General features: G+C 42.4%; 1 protein-coding gene across 8 annotated transcripts in view; it reads right to left on the bottom strand.

Moving 5' to 3' along the window:
* The window catches only part of ralgps2 (Ral GEF with PH domain and SH3 binding motif 2), a 574,026-nt gene that overhangs the window by 356,544 nt on the left and 191,676 nt on the right, over positions 1 to 25,806 (bottom strand). For all 8 annotated transcript variants that reach the window (XR_005945530.1, XR_005945531.1, XM_041208585.1 and 5 more), the window contains one exon: positions 17,645 to 17,728. Coding sequence is in view for 6 of the 8 variants with exons in the window: in XM_041208585.1 (XP_041064519.1) it covers positions 17,645 to 17,728 (84 nt within the window). In the remaining 2 variants the exon portion in view is untranslated. The remainder of the gene's footprint in view (positions 1 to 17,644; positions 17,729 to 25,806) is intronic.

The following is a 25,806-nucleotide window of genomic DNA, read 5'->3' as shown; positions in this document are numbered from 1 at the left end:
GTCTGTGTGGGGGACTTCAATGTCCTTTGCCTAGAGTGGCTCAGTAGCACTACTACAGACTGCGCTGGCAGAGTCTTAAAGGTCATCTATGGCACCACCCCATGCCCACGCAAAAGATGTAACACCTGCCCCTTCACTTCCACTCTCCTCACCGTCCAAGGGCCCAAACATTCCTTTCAAGTGAAGCAACATTTCACTTGCATTTCCCCCAACTTAGTCTACTGCATTCGTTGCTCCCAATGCGGTCTCCTCTACATTACAGAGATCAAACGTAAACTGGGCGACCGCTTTGCAGAACACCTGCGGTCTGTCCGCAAGAATGATCCAAACCTCCCTGTTGTTTGCCATTTCAACACTCCACCCTGCTCTCTTGCCCACATGTCTGTCCTTGGCTTGCTGCATTGTTCCAGTGAAGCCCAACGCAAACTGAAGGAACAACACCTCATCTTCCGACTAGGCACTTTACAGCCTTCCGGACTGAACACTGAATTCAACAACTTTAGGTCTTGACCTCCCCCCTCCATCCCCACCCCCTTTCTGTTTCTTCCCCCTTCCTTTTGTTTTTTTCCAATAAATTATATAGATTTTTCTTTTTCCCACCTATTTCCATTATTTTAAAATATTTTTAAATCTTTTATGCTCTCCCCACCCCCACTAGAGCTATACCTTGAGTGCCCTACCATCCATTCTTAATTAGCACATTCGTTTCGATAATATCACCAACTTCAACACCTATGTGTTCTTTTGTTCTGCTGTCTGTGACAACTTTTGATGATCTGCTTCTATCACTTTTGCCTACAACCACACCACCCCCCTCCACTTCTCTCCCCCCACCCCCCCAGCTTATATTTCACCCCTTCCTGGGATTTGCTTAGTTCTGTCGAAGTGTCATGAGGACTTGAAACGTCAACTCTTTTCTTCTCCGCCGATGCTGCCAGACCTGCTGAGTTTTTCCAGGTAATTCTGTTTTTGTTTTGGATTTCCAGCATCCGCAGTTTTTTGTTTTTATTTATGTCTTAAAGGTCATATCTGCTAGACTGGGTCTGCGGCAGCTAGTGAGGGAACCAACAAGAGGGGAAAAGATAGTTGACCACATCCTCATCAATCTGTCCGCCACACATACATCTGTCCATGACAGTATCGGTAGGAGTGAGCACCGCACAGTCCTTGTGGAGACAAAGTCCAGTCTCCAAATTGAAGACACCCACCATTGTGTTAAATGGGAGAGATTTTGAACAGATCTAGCAACTCAAGACTATGCAAACATGAAGTGCTGTAGGCCATCAGCAGCATTAGAATTGTACACAACCAAAATCTGTAACCATGTGATGTCAAGAATGGCTGATGGCTCTGGATATGGCCTGGCAAATGCCCCAGTCTACAATTACCACCAGGCCAGGGGATCAACCCTGGTATAATGAAGAGTGCAGGAGGGCATGCCAGGAGCAGCACCAGGCACACTTAAAAATGAGGTGTCAACCTGGTGAAGCTACACACAGGACTATTTGCATGCCAAACAGCATAAGCAGCGAGCAATAGTCAGAGCTAAGTGACTCCACAACCAACAGATAAGATCTAAGCACTGCAGTCCTGCCACATCCAGTCGTGAATGGTGATGGATAATTAAACAACTCACTGGAGGAGGAGGCTCCACAAATATCCCCATCCTCAATGATGGGGAAAGCGCAGCACATCAGTGCAAATGATAAGGCTGAAGCATTTGCAACAATCTTCAGCCAGAAGTACCAAGTGGATGATCCATCTTTGCCTACTCTGGAGATGCCCAGTATCACAGGTGCCAATCTTCAACCAATTCGATTCAATCCATGTGATATCAAGAACGGCTGAAGGCACTGGATACTGCAATGGCTATGGGCCCTACAATATTCCAGTAATACTACTAAAGAACTTTCTGCACCCTTAGCCAGATTGTGCCAGTACACCTACAACACTGGCATCTACCTGGCAAAGTGGAAAGTTGCCCAGTTATGTCCTGTACACACAGCAGGACCAATCTAACCCAGTCAAATACCACCCCATCAGTCTACTCTTGATCATCAGTAAATTGATGGAAAGGATCATCAACAGTGCTATTAAGTGACACTTGCTTAGCAATAACCTGTTCACTGATGCCCAGTTTAGGTTCCGTCAGGGTCACTCAGCTCCTGACCTCATTATAGCCTTGGTTCAAACATGAACAAAAGAGCTGAACTCCAGAGGTGAGGTGAGAGTGACTGCCCTTGACATCAAGGTAGCATTGTGGCATCAAGGAGTCCTAGCAAAACTGGAGTCAATGGGAACTGGGGAGAACCCTCCATTGGTTGGAGTCATACCTAGCACAAAGGAAGATGGCTGTGATTGTTAGAGGTCAATCATCTCTGTTCCAGGACATCACTGCAGGAGTTCCTCAGGGTAGTATCTGAGGCGCAGCCATCTCCAACTGCTTCATTAATGACCTTCCTTCCATTATAAGGTCAGAAATGGGGATGTTCATTGTGCAATCATTAATGTTCAGTACCATTTGAGACTCCTCGGATACTGAAGCAGTCCATGTCCAAATGCAGCAATATCCAGGCTTGGGCTGACAAGTGGCAAGCAGCATTCATGTCACACAAGTGCCAGGCAATGACCTTCTCCAAGAGAGAATCTTACCATTGCCCCCATGGCAATCAATGGTATTACCATCACTGAATCCCCCACTATCAACCCACTATCCTGGGAGTTTACCATTGACCAGAAACTGAACTGGACTAACCCTATAAATACTGTGGCTACAAGAGAAGGTCAGAGGCTAGGATTCCTGCAGTGAATAACTCACCTCCTGACTCCCCAAAGCCTCTCCACTATCTACAAGGCGCAAGTCAGGAATGTGATGGAATACTCTCCACTTCCCTGGATGACTGCCGCACCAACCAACCAACACTCAAGAAGCTTGACATAATCCAAGACAAGGCAGTCTGCCTGATTGACCCCACATCCACTGCAGGCGCACAGCAGCAGTGTGTCCTATCTACAAGATGCACAGGAACCCAGCAAGCCTCCTTTAGAGAGCACCTTCCAAACCCACAACCGCTACCATCTAGAAGAACCAGGCAGCAGACACATGGGAACACCACCACCTGGAAGTTCCCCTCCAAGCCACTCACCATCCTGGCTTGGAACCGTATCACCGTTCCTTCATTGTTGCTGGGTCAAAATCCTGGAACTTCCTCCCTAATAGCACTGTGGGTGTACTATACCACATGGACTGCAGCAGTTCAATATGCTACCAGCTTCTCAAGAGCAGTTAGGGATGGACAATAAATGCTGGCCTAGCCAGCGAAACCACATCCCATGAACTAATAAAAAAAGAACTGTGGGACTTCACTGTATTTAAAATCTATATTGATGACTTAGATTAATATTCAGAGAGTAATGCATCTAAGTTTGCTGATGATACAAAAAGATGGAAAGGTATGCTGTTGGGAAGACAGAGAGGCTGCAAAGAGATATAGACATGTTAAGCGAGTGGCAACAAGAATGGAAGATGGTATATAATGTGGGAAAGTTGAAGTTATTCACTTTGGTCCTAAGAATAAAAAAGTTGAATACTTTTTTTTTTTCAAAAGGTGTGAAATTTGTAAATGCTCATGTTCAGAGTGACTTGGGTGTACTCATACAAGAAACACAGGAAGTTAGCATGCAGGTCCAACAAACAATTAGGAAGGCAAATACATTATTGCAACAGGGTTAAAATACAGGAATAAAGAAGCCTTGCTACAATTGTGTAGGACTTGGTGAGACCACATCTGGAATACTGTTTGCCGTTTTGGTCTCCATATTTAAGGAAAGGTATACTTGTATTGGAGGCAGTACAGTGAAGGTTCATTAAATTGGTCACTGGCCTGAGGGGGTTGTCCTGTGATCAGAGACTGAATAAATTGGGCATATATTCTCTGGGATTTAGAAGAAATGAGAGACGATTTCATTGAAAAATGCAAGATTCTGGAAGAGCTTGATCGGGTACATTCAGATAGTTTCCGCTGGTCAGGGAATCTAAGTTGTGAGGCACAGTGTCAGGATAAGGGGCCAATCATTTAGGACTGCGATGAGGAGAAATTACTTCACTCAAAGGGATGTGACTCTTTGGACTTCTCTAACCTAAAGGGTTGTGGATGCTCCATTGTAGAAAATATTTAAGGCTGAGACAGAAAGCTTTTTGGTGTCTCAGCGAATCAAGAGATATGGAGAGCAGGCAGAAAAGTGGAGTTGAAGCCCAAGATCAACTATGATTTACTGAATGGTTGGTTGGGCAGGCTCAACAAGTCATATGGTTTACTGCTCCTATTTCTTGTGTTCTTGCCATAGTGTTATACTTCAAAAGGACACAGACAAATTGGTGGAATGGACGGACAAGTGGCAGATGAAATTTCAATGCAGAGAAGTATGAAGTGATTCATCTTGGTAGGAAGAACAGCAAGAAACAATATAACATCAAGGGTACAATTCAAAATGAGGTGCAGGAACTGCAGGACCTGGGGGTATATGCTCACAAATCACTGAAGGCAAAGCAGGCTGAGAGAGCAATTTAAAAAAAAGCATATGGGATCCTGGGCTTCATAAATTGGAACATAGTGTACAAAAACAAGAGTTATGATAAATCTGTATTAAACACTATTTCAACCTTAACTGGAGTATTGCATCCAGTTCTTGACATCACACTTTAGGAAAGATATGAAGGAATTAGAAAGAGTGCAGAAAAGATTCACAAGAATAGTTCTAGAGATGAAGAACTTCAGTCACATGGATAGATTGGAGAAGCTGAGGCTGTTTTCCTCAGAGAAGGTTGAAAGGAGATTTGATAGAAGTGTTCAATATCATGAGGGGTCTGGACAGAGCAGATAGGGAGAAACTGTTCCCATTGATGGAAGGATCGAGAACCAGAGGACACAGGTTTAAGGTAACTGGCAAACTAAGCAATGCCGACATGTTGAAAAATGTTTTTACACAGTGAGTGGTTAGGGTTTGGAATGCACTGCCTGAGGGTGTGGTGGAGACAGATTCAATCATGACTTTCATAAGAGAAGTGAATCATTATCTGAAGAGAAAAAAAATTTCAGGGCTCCAGGGAAAAGCCGGGGTGGGGGGTGGCACTAGGTCAAATGCTCTTAAAGAGAGTCAGCAGAGACACAATGGGCCAAATGGCCTTTTTCTGTGCTGTCACCATTCTATGATTCTATCTTCAATCTCGCCATCTGCTCAACTGACTAAATGGATAGCTCTACCAAAGAGTTGGCACAGGCATGATGGGCTTAATGGCCTCCTTCGTGCTCCATCCTTCCATGATAATCCCACAGTATTGCCACTGTTTCCAATTGCACATCTGACATTAAAACCTGGACAAGACAAAACTCTGTCCAGGTTAATGGTAACAAAGTTGAATATTCTCTTCAGATCCAAAAGAGAGAATTGTATGCAACCTTAATTAACTTCTACTGTGATTTTGATTATAATTTTCCCCTTGTTTCCTTATTTTCCTGCTTTACATTTTTATGCTGTGCTCCTTTGCTGAAATAGGAAGATTCCCAGTCTTCGGACATCCCCACACAATAGCATTATATTGCTGACCTCAAGTAAGCTTTCCAAAGTCATGTCCCAATGGAGAAAATTTCCAAAATCTTTCCTTGAGGAGAAGCCGTAATCAGAAACTGTCGAGAGAAAGCAAGTCAGATCTGGAATCTGAACTCTGATTACCTTATCAAATTCCCCTGTGACATTAAGCACTGAATTGTTATAGATTATTCTTACAGATGTTAAGCAACGGACAACATTTCTACTCTCAAAACACCACAGGAAATTCAGTGCTCAAAAGGGATTTTGTAGTAAACTATCCCATAAGTATACATGATTTACATGTAATGACAATTTCAACAGTAGGCAGAACCTGCAAGATGTAAAAAACATATTTCTCAATTTTCCAGGCAGTGAGGCGATCAAGCTCTGTTAGTTATTCTTTTGTAAATGCATTTTATGACTTTTCCCTATCTAAAATAATGCATATCAAAATTTCAAACACTATCAGATATTTTAAAATGAGGTTTACAACCAACTGATTCAGACCTTGCAGTCCTCTTTTCCTTCAATTTTAACTTATTTCTCTTTTAGATTCTCTATCTGTAGCATTCACCAAACAAAAGATCAGCAGGTGAATTGCTTCTACTTTTTCTTTTAAAAATATTCAGGTCTATTCAGCCTTCCACTACCTCCATCAAATTTCTTTCATTTGCATGATCCCTGACAACAATTGTCAGCAGGCAATTTGGCCATCACGACATCATAGCTGAGGCCAACTGTACGCTCAACCAACATCTACATTTTCCATCACGCGTTACTGAACAGTGAAGAAGAATGTAACCCCAGCTGATTTATTCTTGCTGTGCCCAAACCCAAAAACAACTGTTCTGCTCTTATCAGTATCACACTAATTGCTGAACTTAACCTTTGGGATTGCCCTCTTAAAGCTTCTTCTGATGCTATTTTGACTTCAAACTATATTTGATTTTGCTTTCCACCTTGTCAAGAACCTCGATTCAACTGGAAACTGGCAATGCAGAGAACTTCAGACATGAAGCCATGTTCCACTATTTTTAGAGAATCCATCTCCTTACAGCCACAAGAAAAATCCAATTCAGTATTTTTTTTCCATTTAAACAATGCAGCCATTTCACAGCAGAAGTCAATGCATCTCCCAACTGGGCTTCCAAATAAATTTCCCAAACACCTGATTTCACTGGGACAGCAGAAATTACTATAATGCAAAACTCACCTCTCCATCACTTCTATTTAAAAACAGCATTTAAAAAACATCATATCTTCAGTGTGCAAAATATAACATTAATAGGTTTTGCACACAATATTGCTCACACTTCACTTAAAATTGGTTATATGTGGGCATTGGAATGGGAGGCAAATATTACAGCATATACTGCCGAGTTTCTTAAAGGGCAACTGCGCTGTGGTACTTCCCTTTGCTTAAATTCGGAACAACTCTGAAAAAATAAGTAAGACCACACAAAACATAAAGCAGCATCAAGTTGGTCCAACTCAAAAAGAAATCCTAAGCAGCAAGTAGATTCTGCCAATCTCTACATGCAAATCCATTATTCCAAGGTAATTCTGAAAACTGAGCGAGGAATAACCCTTCACTGTTCAATACTCAGGCCAGTGAGCACAAGAGTACCAAGGTACTGCTTACCTCTGACCATCAACTGTGGCTCAGTTGGTAGTATTCTTGAGTAACATGGTTTTGGGTTCAAATGCCACTCCAGAACTTGAGCACAATTACCAAGGCTGACACTCCAGTGCAGTACTGAGGAGTGCAGCACCATTGGAAATGCCACCTTTCAGATGAGGTGTCAAACCAAAGCCACATCTGTCCTCTCAGGTGGATGTAAAAGATCCTATGGTACGAATTTGAAGAACATCAAGGAAGTTCTCCTCAGTGTCCGAGCCAATGGTTATCCCTCAATCAACAGCACAAAAACAGATTTATCACATTGTTGTTTGTGGGACCTTGCTGTGTATAAAGTTTCACTGGCTTTGATGTCCAGTGGTCCTGAAAATTGCTGTATAAATGCAATTCGTTCTTTCTTTTCTCAGATTGTCAGAAGATGACTGCACCACTTTGTGACAGTGTGTAAATAATCCTTATTCAGCTGTTATGCAATTACACTGAGACATATTTCACACTGGCCCCTAAAATCGTCATTGAGTATATCCTGATTCCTCCAGTTAAGGAATAAATGATGAGATACCTTCTACTTACTGTTCTATACACTTCTTAGTGAACACCTAAGCTTTTAAGCTCAAGACAATCCAACAAAACAAATATTGCCTCCACTGGTACTGCTGAAACACAACTCCAAAACTCTGAAAATTGCAAGTGTTCAGTATCAACTTAAATTTATCAATATATATGGCATCTTGGGGCTGTAATTTCACTTGTGGAATTTTGAATCCATCAAAATGCTCAACTCCATACAGTGAACCTATCAGTGCAACATAAATTTACAACCTTGCATGGTAAAATAAGACAAAGCAGTGCAATAGTCTCAAAGCAAAGACAATTATCACAAGGTCAGCTGAAGAAGTAAGACTGTGCATAATAACTTTCAAGTCACCATTGCTTCCTGTCAAACAGTTCAATTTTCTTGGGGTTGCAACAGCTGCATCAACCCTTCATGAGTTCAGTCGCACATCCTGAGTTGGTTAAAGCTACAAACATGAAGACACATAACCCATCACACAGTCATACTTGTTAATGTACCAATGAACAAAAATGCCTGCTAGAAGAAACAGGTCTCAAGAAGGTTTTCAAAGTTGGAGAGTAAAGTGGAGAGGCACAGGTTGAGGGAAAGAAATTTCTGACAGCATAGCTGGGGGATTGGGAAGATTGAGATTCTAGCACAAATAGTGTCAGAAGAAAGCCACCTGGACAGAAAGCCAGAGTAGAAGGACTGCAGAATAATTGACGGACATAAGTTGAGAGACTGCAAAGCTCATGTCGGATAATGGCGTGAAGGGACTTGAAGAGGAAAAAGTGGATTTAAAATTCTATTGGGGAACACAGACCTGCTGTAGGTCAGTGAAGCAAAATGTAATGGTCAAGTACAACTCCATATGGGCTACTGAGCTTTTAATAGGTTGGAATTTATGGGAGGTGTGAATGAGAAAAGTGGCTGGAGAGGAGGTGGTATTAGTGACAAGGAAAAACGATTGCAGAAACTGAAAATTGGGACTGCTTCGTAATACTGTAGTTAATTGAAACTAATTTCAAATTGCCATGACCTGATGTCAGACAGGTAACATTATATACAGTAGTACTGTGGCGGAAAGTAAAACAGTGTCATCAATGTGCATACTTCCGTTACAGACAGTGCAATGACAGCTCATTCAACTGATTCTTGGGATGAGGGGATTGTCCTATCAGGAGAAATCGAGTAGCCTAGGCCTAGATTACCCTTAGTTTAGAAGAATTACAGGTGGTTTCATTGAAACATAAAATTCTTACGGAGCTTGACAGTGGATGCCGGAAGGATGTTTCACCCGCTGGTGAGCTCAGAACTCAAGGCCAGTCTCAGAATAAGAGGTCAGCTATTTAGGACTGAGATGATGACACCAGATGAAAAGAAGTTAAGGTCTTCAGGTTATTTTGGAGATAAGGGACAGATGCACTGGCTTCATTCGAACAGGAGCAGAACCAAATGATGATATTCAAAGAACTGGAAAACAGGGAAAAGGTGACAGAGAAGGACAGCACCGTCGGCTGCATCAAAAGTTGCTAAATGGTCAGGAAAGGAAAAGGAAATAACATTTCATAATCACAGAGCTGAGAATGACTGCCCTTGACATCAAGGCAACATTTGACCAAGCGTAACCTCAAGGCGCTTTGGCAAAACTGAAGTCAATGGGAATCAGGGAGAAACTCTCTACTGGTTGGATTCATACCTTGCACAAAGGAAAATGGCTGTGGTTGTTGGAGAGCAAGAGGAGCAGCAGAGCCTTTAATAGTGAGAGAGTGTGAGAAGCAGCGGGGCCATTAACAGAGAGAGAGAGTAAGAGAAGCAGCATAGCGTTTAAGAGTGAGAGATTGCGAGATGAGTGAGAGGTGAGAGACCATTAAAGAGTGCAGAGAGCAGCTGACTGGTGATTAGGATTGGTGAGTATGTCTAGTCTTTGAAGAAAAAGTATGATCTTTCGTTTGTGTCTAGGTCTATTAAGCTATTTTTAAGAAGAGAAAAAAAAGACCTAAGTGTAAGATCGATATTGGTACGTAAAAAAAAAAAAAAATTACAAGGGGATTCTTCAAGTGTAAAGAGCAGGAATACTAGAGTAGTTAATTAAGTAAAATACGATAGTGATGGCAGGACTGGTGATGTGTTGCTGCTGCAGCATATGGAAGCTGCTGGACACCAAGGTGATCCGAAGTAAGTGTTTGCAGCTTAAGGAACTTCGGATCCGAGTTAAGGAACTGGAGTCCGAACTGCAGACATTGCACCACATCAAGGAGGGGGAAAGTTACCTGGACACTTTGGTCCAGGAGGCTGTCACACCTCTCAGATTAGGTAATTCAAATTTGGTCTGTGATCAGCAACAGGAGGATGTGACTGCAGGTGAAGCAGGTATGGGGACCCAGGGGTTAGCGTTTGAAGATTCTGAGCCTCTGAAACTGTCCAACAGCTACGAGGTTCTTGCAATCTGTGTGGACAAGAGCGGGGACTGCAGGGAGGATGAGCGAACTGACCACAGCATCGTGGTACAGGGAGCCAGTCAAGTGGGGAGAGGAAATAGGAACGTAGTTGTGGTAGGGGACAGTATAATTAGGGGGATAGATACTGTTCTCTGCAGCCATAAGCGTAAGTCCCGAAGACTGTGTTGCCTGCCCGGCGTCAGAGTTAAGAACATCTCCCATAGGCTGGAGAGGAACTTGGAATGGGAAGGGAGGGATTCAGTTGTAGTAGTCCATGTTGCTCCAACAACATTGAAAGGTCTAGAAAGGAGGTCCTGCTAAAAGAATTTGAACAGCTAGGAGCTAAATTAAAAAGCAGAGCCTCCAAGGTAATAATCTTGGTCTTACTAACTGAGCCACGGGAAACTGGCATAGGGTAAATAAAGTCAAGGAATTAGATGCATAGCTCAAAGATTGGTCTGGGAGGAATGAGTTTCAGTTCATGGGACACTAGCACCAGTACTGGGGTAGAAGGGAACTGTTCCGGTGGGACGGACTTCACCTAAATTGTCACAAAACAAAAACAGAATTACCTGGAAAAACTCAGCAGGTCTGGCAGCATCGGCGGAAAAGAAAAGAGTTGACGTTTCGAGTCCTCTTGACCTTTCAACACTTGTTTTTGTTTTTATCTCACCTAAACTGTGCTGGGAAAAAGTGTCATGGCGAATCGAATAACTACGGCTGGAGAGAGAGCTTTAAACTAAGTAGTGGAGAGGAGGGTTCTGAAGAGGGGATACGTAGGCTAACAAAGCAAAAGGATGTGGCAGCATTGCAGGGCAGCTACTTAGGTATTAATACTCAGAGTGTGACAGGAAGGAACAGAGTGTACAAACGTTTAAAAAAAAGCAGCAAATAAAGTCAAAGGGGGAAAAAAATGGCAAAAAGTCTAAATTAATGGCACTTTGCTTAAATGCACGCAGTAACCGAAACAAAATAAATGAACTGACAGCACAAATAGTGGTTAATAGGTATGATCTTAAAGCCATTACGGAGACATGATTTTAATGAGATAAAACCTGGGAACTAAATGTTATGGGGTACGTAACTTTTAGAAAGGACAGGCAGGAAGGAAAGGGTGGTGGGGTAGCTTTGTTAGTACGTGATGGAATAACTACGATAGCAAAAAATTATCTTGAATCAGAAGATGTAGAATCCATTTGGGTGGAGACAAGAAATTACAGGGGGAAGACGACACTGGTGGGAGTGGTCTATAGGCCCCCTAACAGTAGCTATACAGTAGGAGAGAGAATAAATCAGGAGATAATGAGGGCATGTAAAAAAGGCAGTACATTGATCATGGGTGACTTTAGGAAAATCAAGTTGGCAGAGGTAGCCACAGGCAAGAACTCATAGAGTCTGTTTGGGACAGATTCCAAGAACAATGTGTTGTGGATCCAACCAGAGATCAGGCTATTCTGGCTCTAGTAATGTGTAATGAGGCAGGTTTAATAAATGATCTCAGAGTAAAAGATCCCCTAGGAAAGGAAGGAAACAACTGTGCTAAACTCTAATAAGGGTAATTTCGAAGGAATGAGGGCAGAGTTGGCTGGAGTGGACTGGGAAAGGAGTTTAACAGAAAAGGCGGTTGATGAACAATGGCAGACATTTAAGAAAATAGTTCATTACTCACAACAAAAATATATCCCAAGTTGTAACAAATTGAAAGAAAAAACATACAATGTGGCAAAGATCAGTGGTAAACCAGAGGATTGGGAAAGTTTTAAAAACCAACAAAAAATGACCAAAAAATAATAGAGGGAGAAAATGAACTTTGAGGGTAAACTAGCAAATAATATAATGAGCAGTATGGGACAGTAAGAACTTCTTTAAGTATATAAAAAGGAAGAGAAAGGCCAAAGTGAACATAAGCCCCTTAGAGAATGAGGCCGGGGAAATATTAATGGGGAACCAGGAAATGGCAGAGGAGTTGAATAAATACTTTGCATCAGCCTTCACAATAGAAGACACAAATAAGCATACCAAAAATACTAAATAATCAAGGGGAAAAAGAGATGGAGGAACTAAATACAATAACTATCACTAGTGAAAAAGTACTAGGGAAACTAATGGGGCTAAAGGCCGATAAGTCATAAGAACATTAGAAATAGGAGTACGCCATTCGGCCCATCAAGCCTGCCCTACCATTGAATAAGCTTATGGCTGATCTGCCCCAGGCCTCAACTCCTCTTTCATGCCAGCTCCTCATAGCCCTCAACTCCCTGATATTTCAAAAATCTATATACCTCCTCTTTAAATACTTTCAGTGATCTAGCCTCTGGGGTAGAGAGTTCCAGACATTCACTGCTTCTGAGAGAAGAAATTCTTTTGCATCTCAGTTTTAAAAGTTTCCCTTTATTCTGTTACGATGTCCCCTAGTTCGAGATTCCCCTACTAGTGGAAACATCTTCTCAACATCTACCCTGTCAGGTCCCCTCAGAATCTTGTACATTTCAATAAGATCATCCCTCATTCTTCTAAACTCTCATGAATAAAGGCCTAACCTTTTTAACATTCTTGATAAGTAAACCCCTTAATCCCAGGAATCGGCTAGTGAATCTCTTTTGAACTGCCTCTGATGCCAGTATATCTGTTCTCAAATACAGAGACCAAAACTGTACACAGTACTCCAGGTGCGGCCTCACCAAAACCCTGTAACACAGTTGTAACAAGACTGCCCTATTTTTAAACTCCAACCCCCTAGCAATATAGGCCAAAACTCCATTTGCTGCACCTGCATCCTAACCTTGTGTTTTATACACAAGGACACCCAGATCCCTCTGTGCTGCACTTCTTCGGAGTCTCTCTCCATTTAAATAATAGTCTGCCTTTTGATTCTTCCTACCGAAGTGCATGACCTCACACTTTCCTACATTAAACTCCATCTGCCAAGTTTTTGCCCACTCACTCAACCTATCTATATCCCCTTGCAAATTCCTTATGTCCTCATCACAATATGCCTTCCCACCTATTTTTGTATCATCAACAAATTTGGATACATTACGCTCTGCCCCCTCTTCCAAATCATTAATATAAATAGTAAATAATTGAGACCCTAGGACTGATCCTTGAGGCGCTCCACTAATTATGTCTTTCCAACCTGAAAATGGCCCATTAATCCCGACCCTGTCTTCTGTGTGTTAACCAATCCCAATCCATGCTAATACCCTCAATACCGAGCTCCTATCTTTTAGGTAAGACCTTATCAAATGCCTTCTGGAAATCAAATATACTACACCTACTGGTTTCCCTTTATCAACTCTGCTTGTTATATCCTCAAAGAGCTCTAGCAAATTTGTCAAACATGATTTCCCTTTCATAAAGCCATGGTGACTCTATTTGATTGCAGTTGAACTGTCAGCCATAAAACTAAATGCTGCCTTAGCTGTTTTAATATTACAACCATAACTTGTTTGGCTCAATTTTTAGAAAAAGGACCACAAGACCCAAGGCAATTAAGGCAGATAGAAAGGGAGATGGGGGGGAGGTGGCAGAGGTTGGAGAGATGAAGACAGAGAAAGGGAGGGCGAAAGAAGAAAGTGGGAAGAGAGAGACAAAGGCGGGGGGGAGAGAAAGAAAGAGGGGGAAGGAAGAGAAAGCGAAAGAGGGGAGGGAAGAGGGAGAGACGGTAGGAAAGAGAGAGAAAAGAGGGGGGGAAAGAGAGAAAGAGGGGAGGGTAGAGAGAGAAAGAGGGGTAAGGGGGAAAGAGAGACGGGAGGAGGAAAGAAAGAGCCAAGGGGAGGAAAGAGAGGGATGGGTGGAGGGAGAGAAAGAGGGGAGGGAGGAGTGAAAGGGGAAGGGTAAAGAGAAAGGGGGAAAGGAAGAGAGGAAAGGGGAGGGGGACCAGAGAAAAGGGGAGGGGGACCAGAGAAAAGGGGAGGGGGACCAGAGAAAAGGGGAGGGGGACCAGAGAAAGGGGGGAGGGAAGAGAAGAGAGAAAGGGGGATGGGAAAAGGAAAAGGGAAAAGGGAAGGGAAGAGGGTAGGGGAGAAAGAAAGAGAGAAAAGCAATAAGGGTTAAAAATAGGGACATTAAAGAGGGAAGTGTAATAAACAAAAATGACCTTGCAGTTCTGCAAAATTTTTCACATCCTCAGCCATCCTGAAGTTGTTCATAACCAATAGTGCTCAAGTGTAGTCACTGTCCTAATGTAGGAAAATATGGCAGATAACTTTCACACATCAATGTCTCACTAACAATGAGATAAGTTACCAGGAAATCTGCTTTTGGTTGTTGTGTTTGAGGGATAAATCTTGGTCAAGACACTGGGAGAATTCCCCTGTTTTTCTTCAAATAGCATCATAGATTCTTTTACATCCACCTAAACAGACAGGGCCTCGCTTTAATAGTGCACCTGAGAAATCGCATTTCTGCTGTGCAGTATCTTCCAAAACTACAAATGAAGTGGCATCCTGGATAATGTGCAAAAATCTCCAGAGTGCTGCTGGAACCCACAATTATCTGATGCACAATACAGGCCAAAGAAAGTGACAGAGTTCCCTTGCAATTTTCCCAGGTCTATGAATCATTTTATGATACCCACAGTAATTGAAAAGCAGACAGTTCTCACCACCACTTGCTACCTCAATATCACTAAACAATTAGTAACATTTGCGAGAGACGTACTGTTGAAGCTTTTTGTCTTGCACTCATCAGCACAGTTCGCAAGGATACTAATATCATCTTTTTCCAGCAATTGTCAAGTTCTGTACCAGCTAATGACAACTAGTATTTTGGAAAATAATCTAATGTGGTACTGATAGTTTTGAAACAGCACAGCATGGCTTACTCACCTTAATTTAAAGGCAGATCAGTTAATTAAGGGATGGTGAACTTCTCTAGAAAGGTTAGGAACAAGGAGGAACAAGAAATAAAAATGCTCAACAGCTGTCACATTGAAGAAAGAAAAATATGGGGGAAGCTGCACATGCAGGAAATTTGGAATAAAACCAGTACATTTTCAAAGGGCTACTGATCTGATAGTATCTATGAGAAGAAAAGAGTGGTTACCATTCTGGGTGTATAACTTTAATCAGAACTGGACAGAACTTGCTTCAGTCTTGTTCCAACAAAGAGATGGCAGTTGAAATATTAACCTGTGTTTTTAGCTGCTGTGAATTTTCAAAGAATCTTCTTTCATTGTAAGAAAATATTTAAAAAACAAAATTTTCAAAACATTGCACACTACAAAAATGTTGCAACCAGCTTCTTTGTAGGATTTTTTTTAAAAAACATACCCTTGGTAACCGAGGTAAAATTACCAAATGGGAAAATTCTTCAAATGAAAGCAGAAGTCACAATTTTAATGATTGGAGGTGTGCATCAAGTGGCATCATAACAGAGTGCAACTCAAACAAATTCAGTTCTTTCCTTATCGACAAAATTTGACTCCAAATTTAATACTGAATGACAATGAAAGATTGAACTGTACAGCAAGTGATCTTTTTCATCAATGCATGTCCTGGTCAAGCTACTGTTACAAATGCAAGGTTTTATAAAATGGAACTCTCTCTTTTAATTCAAGGTGCTAAGGGACTATGTAGCCTTCTGCTTGTTCTGCCCGGCGATAAGCTGAAGTGACCTGGTTACCATGGGGACAAGGGTTCCATGTCAAGTTGCATTGAAGATTGAAGTCCACATGCCAGCTTTAACGCCTGAGAGCAAAGGACAGAGCAGCTAGCTTTGCCATGGGTAAACTTCCAAGCTCTCAGGCAGTGTAATTAAAAAATCCTGGACACACACATACATACAGACACACAGACAGAGAGAGACACAGAGAGAGAGAGAGAGAGAGGTAGAGAGAGATGAGAGTAACTTTGGTGACTTCTGTAAAGATTACAATTATGTAGTGTGTTGTAATGTTATATGTGCGGCGTGGAGTTTTCAAGTGTGTTAAGACTCAAGGGATGTCTTGTCTGTCATTTATTGTATTCGTTACCAACTAAGTAATGTTTAATCAATGTTTATTTTAGTTAATGTGTTACAGTAAAAGTCTTAAAATATGAAATCTTGTCATGTGATCCTTTCAGTCAGTCACTGGGAATTCAAATCTCTTTTTAAAAGCTATTGGTCTCTACAGGGATCACAGTACACTACTGTGAAGAGTAGCCAAAGTGAGGGAACTCGTGGAGTGCTGCAACAATCAGTGTCTGGACTTGAGCTTAACAATCCATATCAACAACTTTAGATGAGGGGGTATCCAAGTTTGCTGATGATACAAAGTTAGGTAGGGAAAAAAAGCTGTAAGGAGGACATAACAGCCTTCAGAGGGATACAAACTGTTAGTTGGTAAAGAAAGTGACAGAAAACACACGCATACACAAGACAGATAGAGTATGGGGAAATGAAATTATCCACTTTGGAAAGGTGAATGGAGAAGCAAATTTCTTTTAAAAGGTGAAGGGCTAGTATGCTTGGCATTCAGAGGAATTTGGGTGTGCTTCTTTTGTTTTAATCACATTAGCCAAAAGACAAGCTGGACAGCTTGATCTGAAAGTTCTACTGCTCATCAAACTCTCTAAGAAACAAATTCTGAAAAAAGTACATTACTCCTGGTAACGTACATTGCTCCTGGTATTGCCCAACTAGGGATGGGCAATAAATGCTGGCCCAGCCAGCGAAGCCCACATTCAGTGAATGAATTAAAAAAAAACTCATGCCATTTTTCATGTTTTTTCTTCCTCCCCTCTTTCTGATTCAATGCATTGTTTAAACCCAAAATAAATCTGACCCATTGGTTTTAGCATATGTAAACCGGTCTTCTAAGTCTAATTTATTTTTCAGAAGGGATGGGTTGTGATGTGTATTCCAAAGTGTGCTTCAGTGATCAATATACCATGATTAGAAGTTAATTGTTAAATCTGGACAGCTAACACACACACACACACACACACACAGAGGATGTGCAACAGCACAGGATAAAGTGCGTGGGAAACTTGGTCTGCTACTCGTCTTTTACTAAGGAACACACTAGAAAAATATAGAATTGCAACATCTTAATCTCATTGTTCTTCATATTTGTAACTTAGAAAATTTACCATGAGCAATAGCTAATGTGATATTTTTCCTTCTGACTTCTCAGAACAAGTAGCAGATATGCTTTAATGGTTTAAAATAAGCTATCAAAGAATCCGTGTAAAGAGGTTGCACATACAGCATTTTTGTATTATCAATATGCACAACTGATTGGTGTATTGGGGAGCGGTAGATATTTGGGTCCCAAAGAGAACTACCAACTTGGACTATAAATTTTTAATCAATCAAGGGCTCAGCATACCATTTTTTGTCTCAATTAATTTGTTTTTACCAGATTATTAAAGGTAATCTACTTTACAGGCACAACATTTTTAGTGCATTACCCAAGTCCCAACTAATACTCACATGATTAAACCTCCTCGTGAAGGCTACGACATTTGGTGATGAACTGTGCTTTTCCTTTTTGTTCCAGCCACAACTTGACAGCTCCTGGAAAACAAATTTGTTGGACTTTTTAAACAAAAAGATCAGTTTAAACCAGTTTTTCCCAGTTCTGAATATGGCTTTTACTCCCACATTCAAAACCTTAACATGCTCTTTACTTTCATCATAGGCCGGCCTCCAACATTCAATGCTTCATAAACTTGACTTCGTCCAAAACTCTGCTGCCCATGTCCTTCATCACATTAAGCCCCATAGACCCATCACCCCTGACTCACTAACCTACACTGGCCCTCAATCAAGCAATGTCTCAATTTTAAACTACAGATCATTGTTTTCAGGTCCTTCCATTGCCTTGCTCCATGCTCTCTCTAATATCCTTTAGACCCACATCCTCAGAGAAATCTGCAGTCACTTAATTCTGCCTTTTAAGCAACAACACTTGCAAATGCAGCAAAACTGGACAATATCCAGACTTAGGCTGATTAGTGGCAAATAACATTCATGCCACACAAGTGCCAGAAAATGACCATCTCCAACAAGAGAGAACCTAACCATCGTCTCTTTACATTCACCAGCATTACCATCACTGAATCCCCCACTACCAACATCCTGGGGGTTACCATTGACCAGAACCTGAAATGGACTAGCCATATAAATACGTGGCTACAAGAACAGGTCAGAAGCTAGGAATCATGCGACGAGTAACTCAACTCCTGATTCCACAAAGCCTGTCCACTATCTACAAGGCATAGGTCAGGAGTATGATGGAATACTCTCCACTTGCCTGGCTAAGTACAGCTCCAACAACACTCAAGGAGCTTGACATCACCCAGGACAAAGCAGCCCGCTTGAATGCCCCCCATTCACAAACATTCACTCCCTCCACCACCGACGCACAGTGGCAGCAGTGTGTACCATCTAAAAGATGCACTGCAAGAACTCACCAAGGCTCCTTAGACAGCACCTTCCAAACCATTGCCATCTAAAAAGGGCAAGGTGCAGCAGACACATGGGAACACCGCCACCTGGAAGTTCCCCTCCAAGCCACTCACCATTCTGACTTGGAAATTATATCACTATTCCTTCACTGTTGCTGGGTCAAAATCCTGGAACTCCCTCCCTAATGGCACCGAGGGTGTACCTACACAACATGGCCTGCAGTGGTTGAAGGCAGCAGCTCACCACCATCTTCTCAAGGGCAATTAGGAATGGGCAATAAATGCTGGCCTAGCTAGCGACGCTCACACCCATGAACAAATATAAAAATAACTGCATCACCCATGATGATTGTGCCTTCAGCAGCCTAGGCCTGGCATCCCTCCAGTTCTCTACCTGTCATTTCTCCTTTAAGACACTCCTTAAAACTTAGCTCTTTGGCAATTTGCCTGAATATAGCATGATGTGGCTTGTTGTCAAATCATGCTTTATAATGCTCCAGTGAAGTGTCTTGGGACATTTATTATGTTAAAGATAGTATATAAATACAAGTTGGTGTTGATATTTTGCAGTGAGTCACTCACCTCCTCACTCCCAAAAGCCTTTCCACTATCTACAAGGCATAAGTCAGGCTTGTGATGCAATAGCTTTTGCTTGCCTAGATGATTGCAGCTCCAAAAAATACTCAAGACGTTTAACACCATCCAGGACAAAGCAATTCACTTGATCAGTACTCCATCCACCACCTTAAAAATTCACTCTCGTCACCACCAGGACTGCAAGGCTGTAGTGGGTATCATCTGCAAGACGCACCGCACTAACTCGCCAAAGTTTCTTCAAAAGTGTCTCCTGAACCCCTGACCACTATCACACAGAAGGGGAAGGGCATCAGACCATAAGGAACACTACCGCCTCCAAGTTCCCCACCAAGTCACACATCATCCCGACTTGGATCTATATCACAGTTCCTTCATCCTTACTGGGTCAAAATCCTGGAACTTGCTTCCTAACATCCCTTGGGAGCATATTCACCATATGGTCTGCAGCTCTTCGAGGCAGCGGCTTATCAGCACCTTCTTAAGGGCAGTTAGGGATGAATAATAAATGCTGGCCTTGCCAGTGACACCTCTGTCCCATGAATTAATTTAGAAAATCTTAAATCTTATTGACAAATTACAGGCTCACCTCTGCAACCTTCTCCAGTTATCCATTCCATCCCACATCCTCCAATTCTCTGATAACGGTTGTCTGTGTCCTCCCCTGTATTCCAGCTTCATTGGCAGACTATTCTTGCTTCTGCCACATTCTTCTGAATATCCTCCCAAACCTTTCTGCCTCTAACTGTTTCACTATCATTTAAAAACTGTTCAAAACGGATCTCTATAACCAAACTCTCCATCCCTACCCCTTCAACAAAGTCTCGGCCCCTGCCATACAGCAGAGCTTGAAATCAAATCCTCCTTACTTAAAAGCAAGAGTATTACCAAATGATGCAAGATGACACTTAAGTATCCATCTCCCTTTTAATCACGAATTGTTTTTGCATCTATTGCATTCTATGGTAAAGTGTTAAGAATTATTTTCTGGATTCACTTTTAACTGACGCAAATTTTCCCTTTATTTTCGTTCATGGGATGTGGGCGTCGCTGGCTGGACCAGCTTTTATTGCCCATCCCGAATTGCCATGGAGAACTGAGTGGCTTGCTAGGCCATTTCAGAAGGCATTAAAGGGTAGACCACATTGCTGTGGGCCTGGAATCACCTGTAGGCCAGACCAGGGAAAGATAGCAGATTTCCTTCCCTAAAGTTCATTAGTGAACCAGATGGTTTTTACAACAAGCGCCAATGGTTTTGTGGCCATCATCAGACTTTTAATCCCAGATTTTTACTGAGTTCAAATTTCACCATCCGCCATGGCAGGATTTGAACCTGGGTCCCCACAGCATTACCCTGAGTCTCTAAAAGACTAGTCCACAGGCAATACCACTGTGCCACCACTTGTTTTGACAGCAAGCTATTTTCCTCAGGTGCAGTGCCCAAATCTGAATGTAACTTTCTAAATCAGGTTTGACAAGCATTCTATGTAACTACAGGATGACTACCTTGCACTCATATTCTAAATCTCATGACAAAGCTTAGCATCCAATTGACCTTCCTTATTTTCTTAGCCACTTATGCTTTAAAACCTTTCATTACCTATTTTTTTAATTTCCTTTTCTTAATTCCAGTGCTTATTACTTTCAACTTAATGATAAACGCAATGTTCCTTTGTTCTAACCACTTAATTAATGTACATTCTTAGCAATTTTCTGCTCTCTTCGCAACAATTCATCATATTGTCAAATTTAGCAGCATCTCCAATTTGAAAATAACTCCCTTGATTCTCAAACTGAGGTCATTTATATGAAATGAGTAAATTCATTATCCTGGGCTCCCAGATTGAAGTCATGGAGCATAAGGCAGAGACTTGGGGCTACAATGCTGTAGCCTCATCATCAATTTGCATTCTTTTAATTTATCTCCAGACAGCAAATTTAGCCCAATATAGGGATCCACCTGTAATGCCACTTGTGACTGGTCACCAAGGATTATACCCCTTCTATTCGGTTTCTGGATTGTCATGTCAGTATTGAAGATAATACATTTTTTTAAAAACTGTATTCCTTTTAAAATTGACCATGATGAACTTTTAAGATGGTTGCCAAGGCGTCAGATGATTTGCAACTTGAACAGACTTAACAAACTTTCCGGAAAGTTCCGAATTGGATTATAATGGGTGGGGGTCTCCTCCTTGATTGGACATGCCTAAACAGTACTCACGCGTCTGTGGGATTTCACACCTGCAATTGTCGAAGCTTACTCCAACACAGGGACAGTAGACTCTGAGGGCAGAATTTTCCACTTTTGAAACTAAATGCGGTGTCAGGTGGGTTTTGTGGCACGTATCCCGCTGCTCAGAATGGCGGGAAATCGTGCCCGATTCCGTGCTTGCAAGCGTATTAATTATGCACAGGCGAGTATTTCTCCGAATCACCTGGCGGATCAGGAGCTGATTTGCCCGCCCTGCCATTACCTGGTATGGTCAAATGACCAAGCGCCATATTTAAGCACCACACATCTCACTCTCTCCAGCTCACCTGTCTCCAGGGCACCTTTCGCGATGTCACCAAGCCAAAAGGCAGCAGCTGCAAGCCTCAAGAAGATAACACCCGCTTCACCCATCAGGAGCTCTAGGCCTAAATCAGAAGAGTGTAGGCACAAAGGAGTGTCCTATATACCAGGGACTGTTCCAGGAAGCACACCAGCCTCACCTCTCCAGCCTGGGAGGCCAACATAGGAGATGTTAGCTCAATTGGCAACCATGCCCAAAATGCCATCCAGTAAGAAGAGGGTGAATGACCTCATCCTCTCTGCCAAGGCAAGTCATCCTTCAAATCCCTCCAATAGCAAACCCTCAACATGGCATCATGTAATCCAAGGGCCACTCTCTTCAGGGATCTCACACAACCATTAGTAGGGGCTAATATCACCAATGATTAACTGTAGCAACCTTTCACATCGCCACTGTCCATCATGCTGCACACACACCACCTTCAAACCTGCTGGGGAGGGCTCACCATACACAGGGCATGAATCTTTCCAACCTATGCTCCCACCCCTTCTCATTACATGCCTTTTTGTTTAGTCTCCATCCAGGACAAACTTGCCCACAACGGGCAGGAAAGTGCCCAGACCGGGGGAGGCACAGCCGACATAATTGCCCTCGGTGAATTTGAGGAGGCAGCAGCAGAGATCACTGGGGAGGACAGGGATGTCTCCTATGGGCAAAGGGCATCAGATTGTCTCAACAACCTAGTATGGATCACACCTCCATGAGTTCATCACACCATGACAATCACATTGAATGACATACAGTCTTACATCCTCACGCTCATCAAATAAAACTCTCTTCTCTATCTTAGACACCAGCAGATTGAGACCCACAAGGATGCCCACCATAAATCCCAGCCCCCAGACTGTGTCAGAAGAGGAAGATGAGGAAGAGCTGCTCACCCGCATCATCCACCAACTCAGGGATAAACACTTCAGTGGAGCACAGCTCTAGATTAGGCCTGGGCTCAGCTAATGGAGAACACCTCACTGACACGTCCCTGTGGCAGTCAGAGGCAGGGACAGCCCCAGGTCTTGGGCACTCAGAGGGGTGCTGTAGACTAGCCACTCACTCAGTTTGAGCCAAATGAAGAGCCTCTGCAAGTGGCTGCCAATTCAATGCAGGAGATGCAATGACAGGCAGCGGAACATCATCCAGAGAATCAGCAGACTAGAGAGAAGGATGGAGGAGTCTGTGCGCATTCTGTCTGCGGTCGTGATTCCTACATGCGAGCGCCTCGAGGTCACCATGGGAAGGTTGGCAACCACTCTGGACATCTTTGTCCAGCAGGTTTTGTCAGATTGGCACTCAGCCCAGCCCTGGACTCCATCCCCATACACCCTGGTGACCACCATAAAGAAGTGGGCGACAGTGGGGTGAGGCACTTGGACCTCCCTCAAGCTGGATCATCTCCTCAAGGAGTCAGGGCAGAGCGCTCAGGCACCCATAGGGAAGATAAGCATCAGCCGGACACCTTGGGGGCCTCTTCCCAGGTCCAGCTGCTCACAGTATCCTCTGCCTGTAACTCCATCCACTCCAGCCGCTCAGGCTGAGGAGGGTGCATCTTCCCTTTAGCAGAAGACCCTTAGCAGGCTGGGGCCCTCCAGGACACAAGCCACCAGAGAACGTCCACCAAGGTCATCGAAGGTATCAGGATGTAGCAGTTAGCAGGCTGCCTTCACCTCTGCTGCAGATGTCAGGGCTGCACCTAGGCATAATGTTAGGGTTAGGAAAATGAAGAAATATTGAAATCACTTTTGGGTGTGCTATCACTGTAAAAGTATTGCACATTTGTAAATATATTTGACCTCTACGTGCATGGCGGTGTAATGATGTACATTTGAATCATTTTATTCCATGATTTTGCCATCCTGTGATCATCTCCCTCTTTTTTTCATTCATTCATGGGATGTGGATGTCGCTGGCTAGGCCAGCGCTTATTGTCTGTCCCTAACTGCCCTTGAACAGGTGGTGGTGAGCTGCCTTCTTTACAGCTGCAGTCCGTATGTTTCAAATTTTTGGCCTCCCGCTAAATTCGCCCCTCCTGCTCACCATGCAATCTGCTGCGGGCGGGATGAAAGAATTCCGTCCCTAGACTCTGGCTCCAGGTTTGCCACATAACAAAGGAGAACTATTGAGACCAGTTATCCACCAATGAAATTCAAATCCATCTTTATTCTCTATCAATGGCAATTAATTATATGATTGAAAATGTTCTATGAAACTGAAAATCTTTTATGCCAAGACCCTGCCTGTTCTGCAGCAGTCTGAAGACCGACACCAACAATATCATAGCTGCAGAGAAAGGCTGTACCATCTTGCTTTTCAAGAACTGTGAGGCTTAGAAGTCTTTTAAAAGCTTCCTCCAGCCTGTTTCAAAAAGCTCCAAGTTCACCTGTAAACAAATTGGACCTCTGGCTACAACAGCCACCAGAGCTTGTCTACATGCTGAATAGTCTTTACTTCGAAGGAATCCTGCAGTTAATCCAGAATCTGACCCCAGCCATCTGAGCTTAATTGAACGTCAACTCTGGAGTAGGAAAAGCTCCCTCTTTCACTAGACTCTTAAAGACACATGAACTGCTAATTATTCTGTTTGGTTTTAATACTGGTAGAAGTGCACTACCTTGTTTAATTGTACCTTTCTTGGGTGTATGTTGTGTGATTGACATAGCATAGACTTTCTGGGATGAATGTGTGAATAAACAATCCTCCTTGTTTAGATCCATGAAAGTCTGTTGCTGATGACTTGAAATTGACCGCAAACTAACAGGGATTTGGGAACACATAATCAGCCTTTTCAAAAATAAGCTACACTGATTATCGACAGAAGGAAAGGAGAGTTGGGGATTTCAGTTTATCTCTCTCTCCCCTGTCCGTAACAGTATATTCTATCTTTCCATCCATTGCTTCTACAATCTAGAATGGTGAGTGGATGGGGTATAATGTATTTATGATATGGTAAACCACCTGTAATACATTGAAGTATGTCAAGAAAGTAAACTGGAGGACACAAACATCAATTAGCAAGAAGTAAATTTAATAACAGATGCTGGGAAAGAAGTCTTATCAAACAATGAATAATTTATAAAGCAAGGTATCAGTGACAAAAGATTAACATTGTATGTGAAGAGAATTAATCTCTAAGACAAATGATCTTCATGGAGTAAATGGCATCATTTCATCACTAATTTTTTTCAAAATGATATGCCTTCTGGAATCCAGCCAGCTGGTACTTAAGAAAATAGTGCAATATTGTGTTCAGTTAAGGGTGGGAGAGAGTAAAATTAGCTTTTGAAATCATATAAATTATGCTTTTTAGTATCTAACAGGTCTCTCTGGATCAACCACTCCACCTCTGGAAACATTATTTTATAAATTGCTTACAACCAAGAGTTTTCAAACTTTAAGAAAAGGGAGCTTCTGGAAGAAATGATAGATGGAAAAAAACAACACATTCCAGTGTTAAGCCATGATCCAAACTGGAACAAGCATTACTTCTCAAAAGGAGAAAGGATGGCAGCTGCTGATTCTCAGCTGACAGTCAATACATTTTAGACTCCTCTCACATTTTCAGCCATAATCCTTGAAAATAGCCTGATTCTAGCTGGAGTCGTGCCTAATTGTGAGCACCACATTTTAGGAAGGAAATGAAGGCTTTTTGAAGAGGGTACAGGAGAGATATACCAGAATGGTTCCAGAAATTAGGGATTAGTTACTTGGACAGACAGAGAAGCTGCGGTTGTTCGCTTTAGAGCAGAAAGGAAAGAGACGATTTGAATGAGATGTTTAAAATCAGCAAGGGCTTCTAAAGAGAATCTGTTTCCAATGGCTGAAGGATCAATAAGTAGAGGGCATAGATTTATGATTGGTGAAATAAACAGAGGCAACATGAGGAAAAGCTTTTTTTATGCAACAGTTAGTTAGGATTTGCAATCCATTGCCTGATAGGATGGTGGATACAAATTAAAATAGAAGCCTTCAAAAGAGAATTTGTTAAATACTTGAAGGAAAACATATTGCAGGGATATGGTGA

The sequence above is a fragment of the Carcharodon carcharias genome, chromosome 16, assembly GCF_017639515.1.
Source record: "Carcharodon carcharias isolate sCarCar2 chromosome 16, sCarCar2.pri, whole genome shotgun sequence".
NCBI classification, from domain to species: domain Eukaryota; kingdom Metazoa; phylum Chordata; class Chondrichthyes; order Lamniformes; family Lamnidae; genus Carcharodon; species Carcharodon carcharias.
This window is presented reverse-complemented; position numbering and strand designations above follow the sequence as displayed.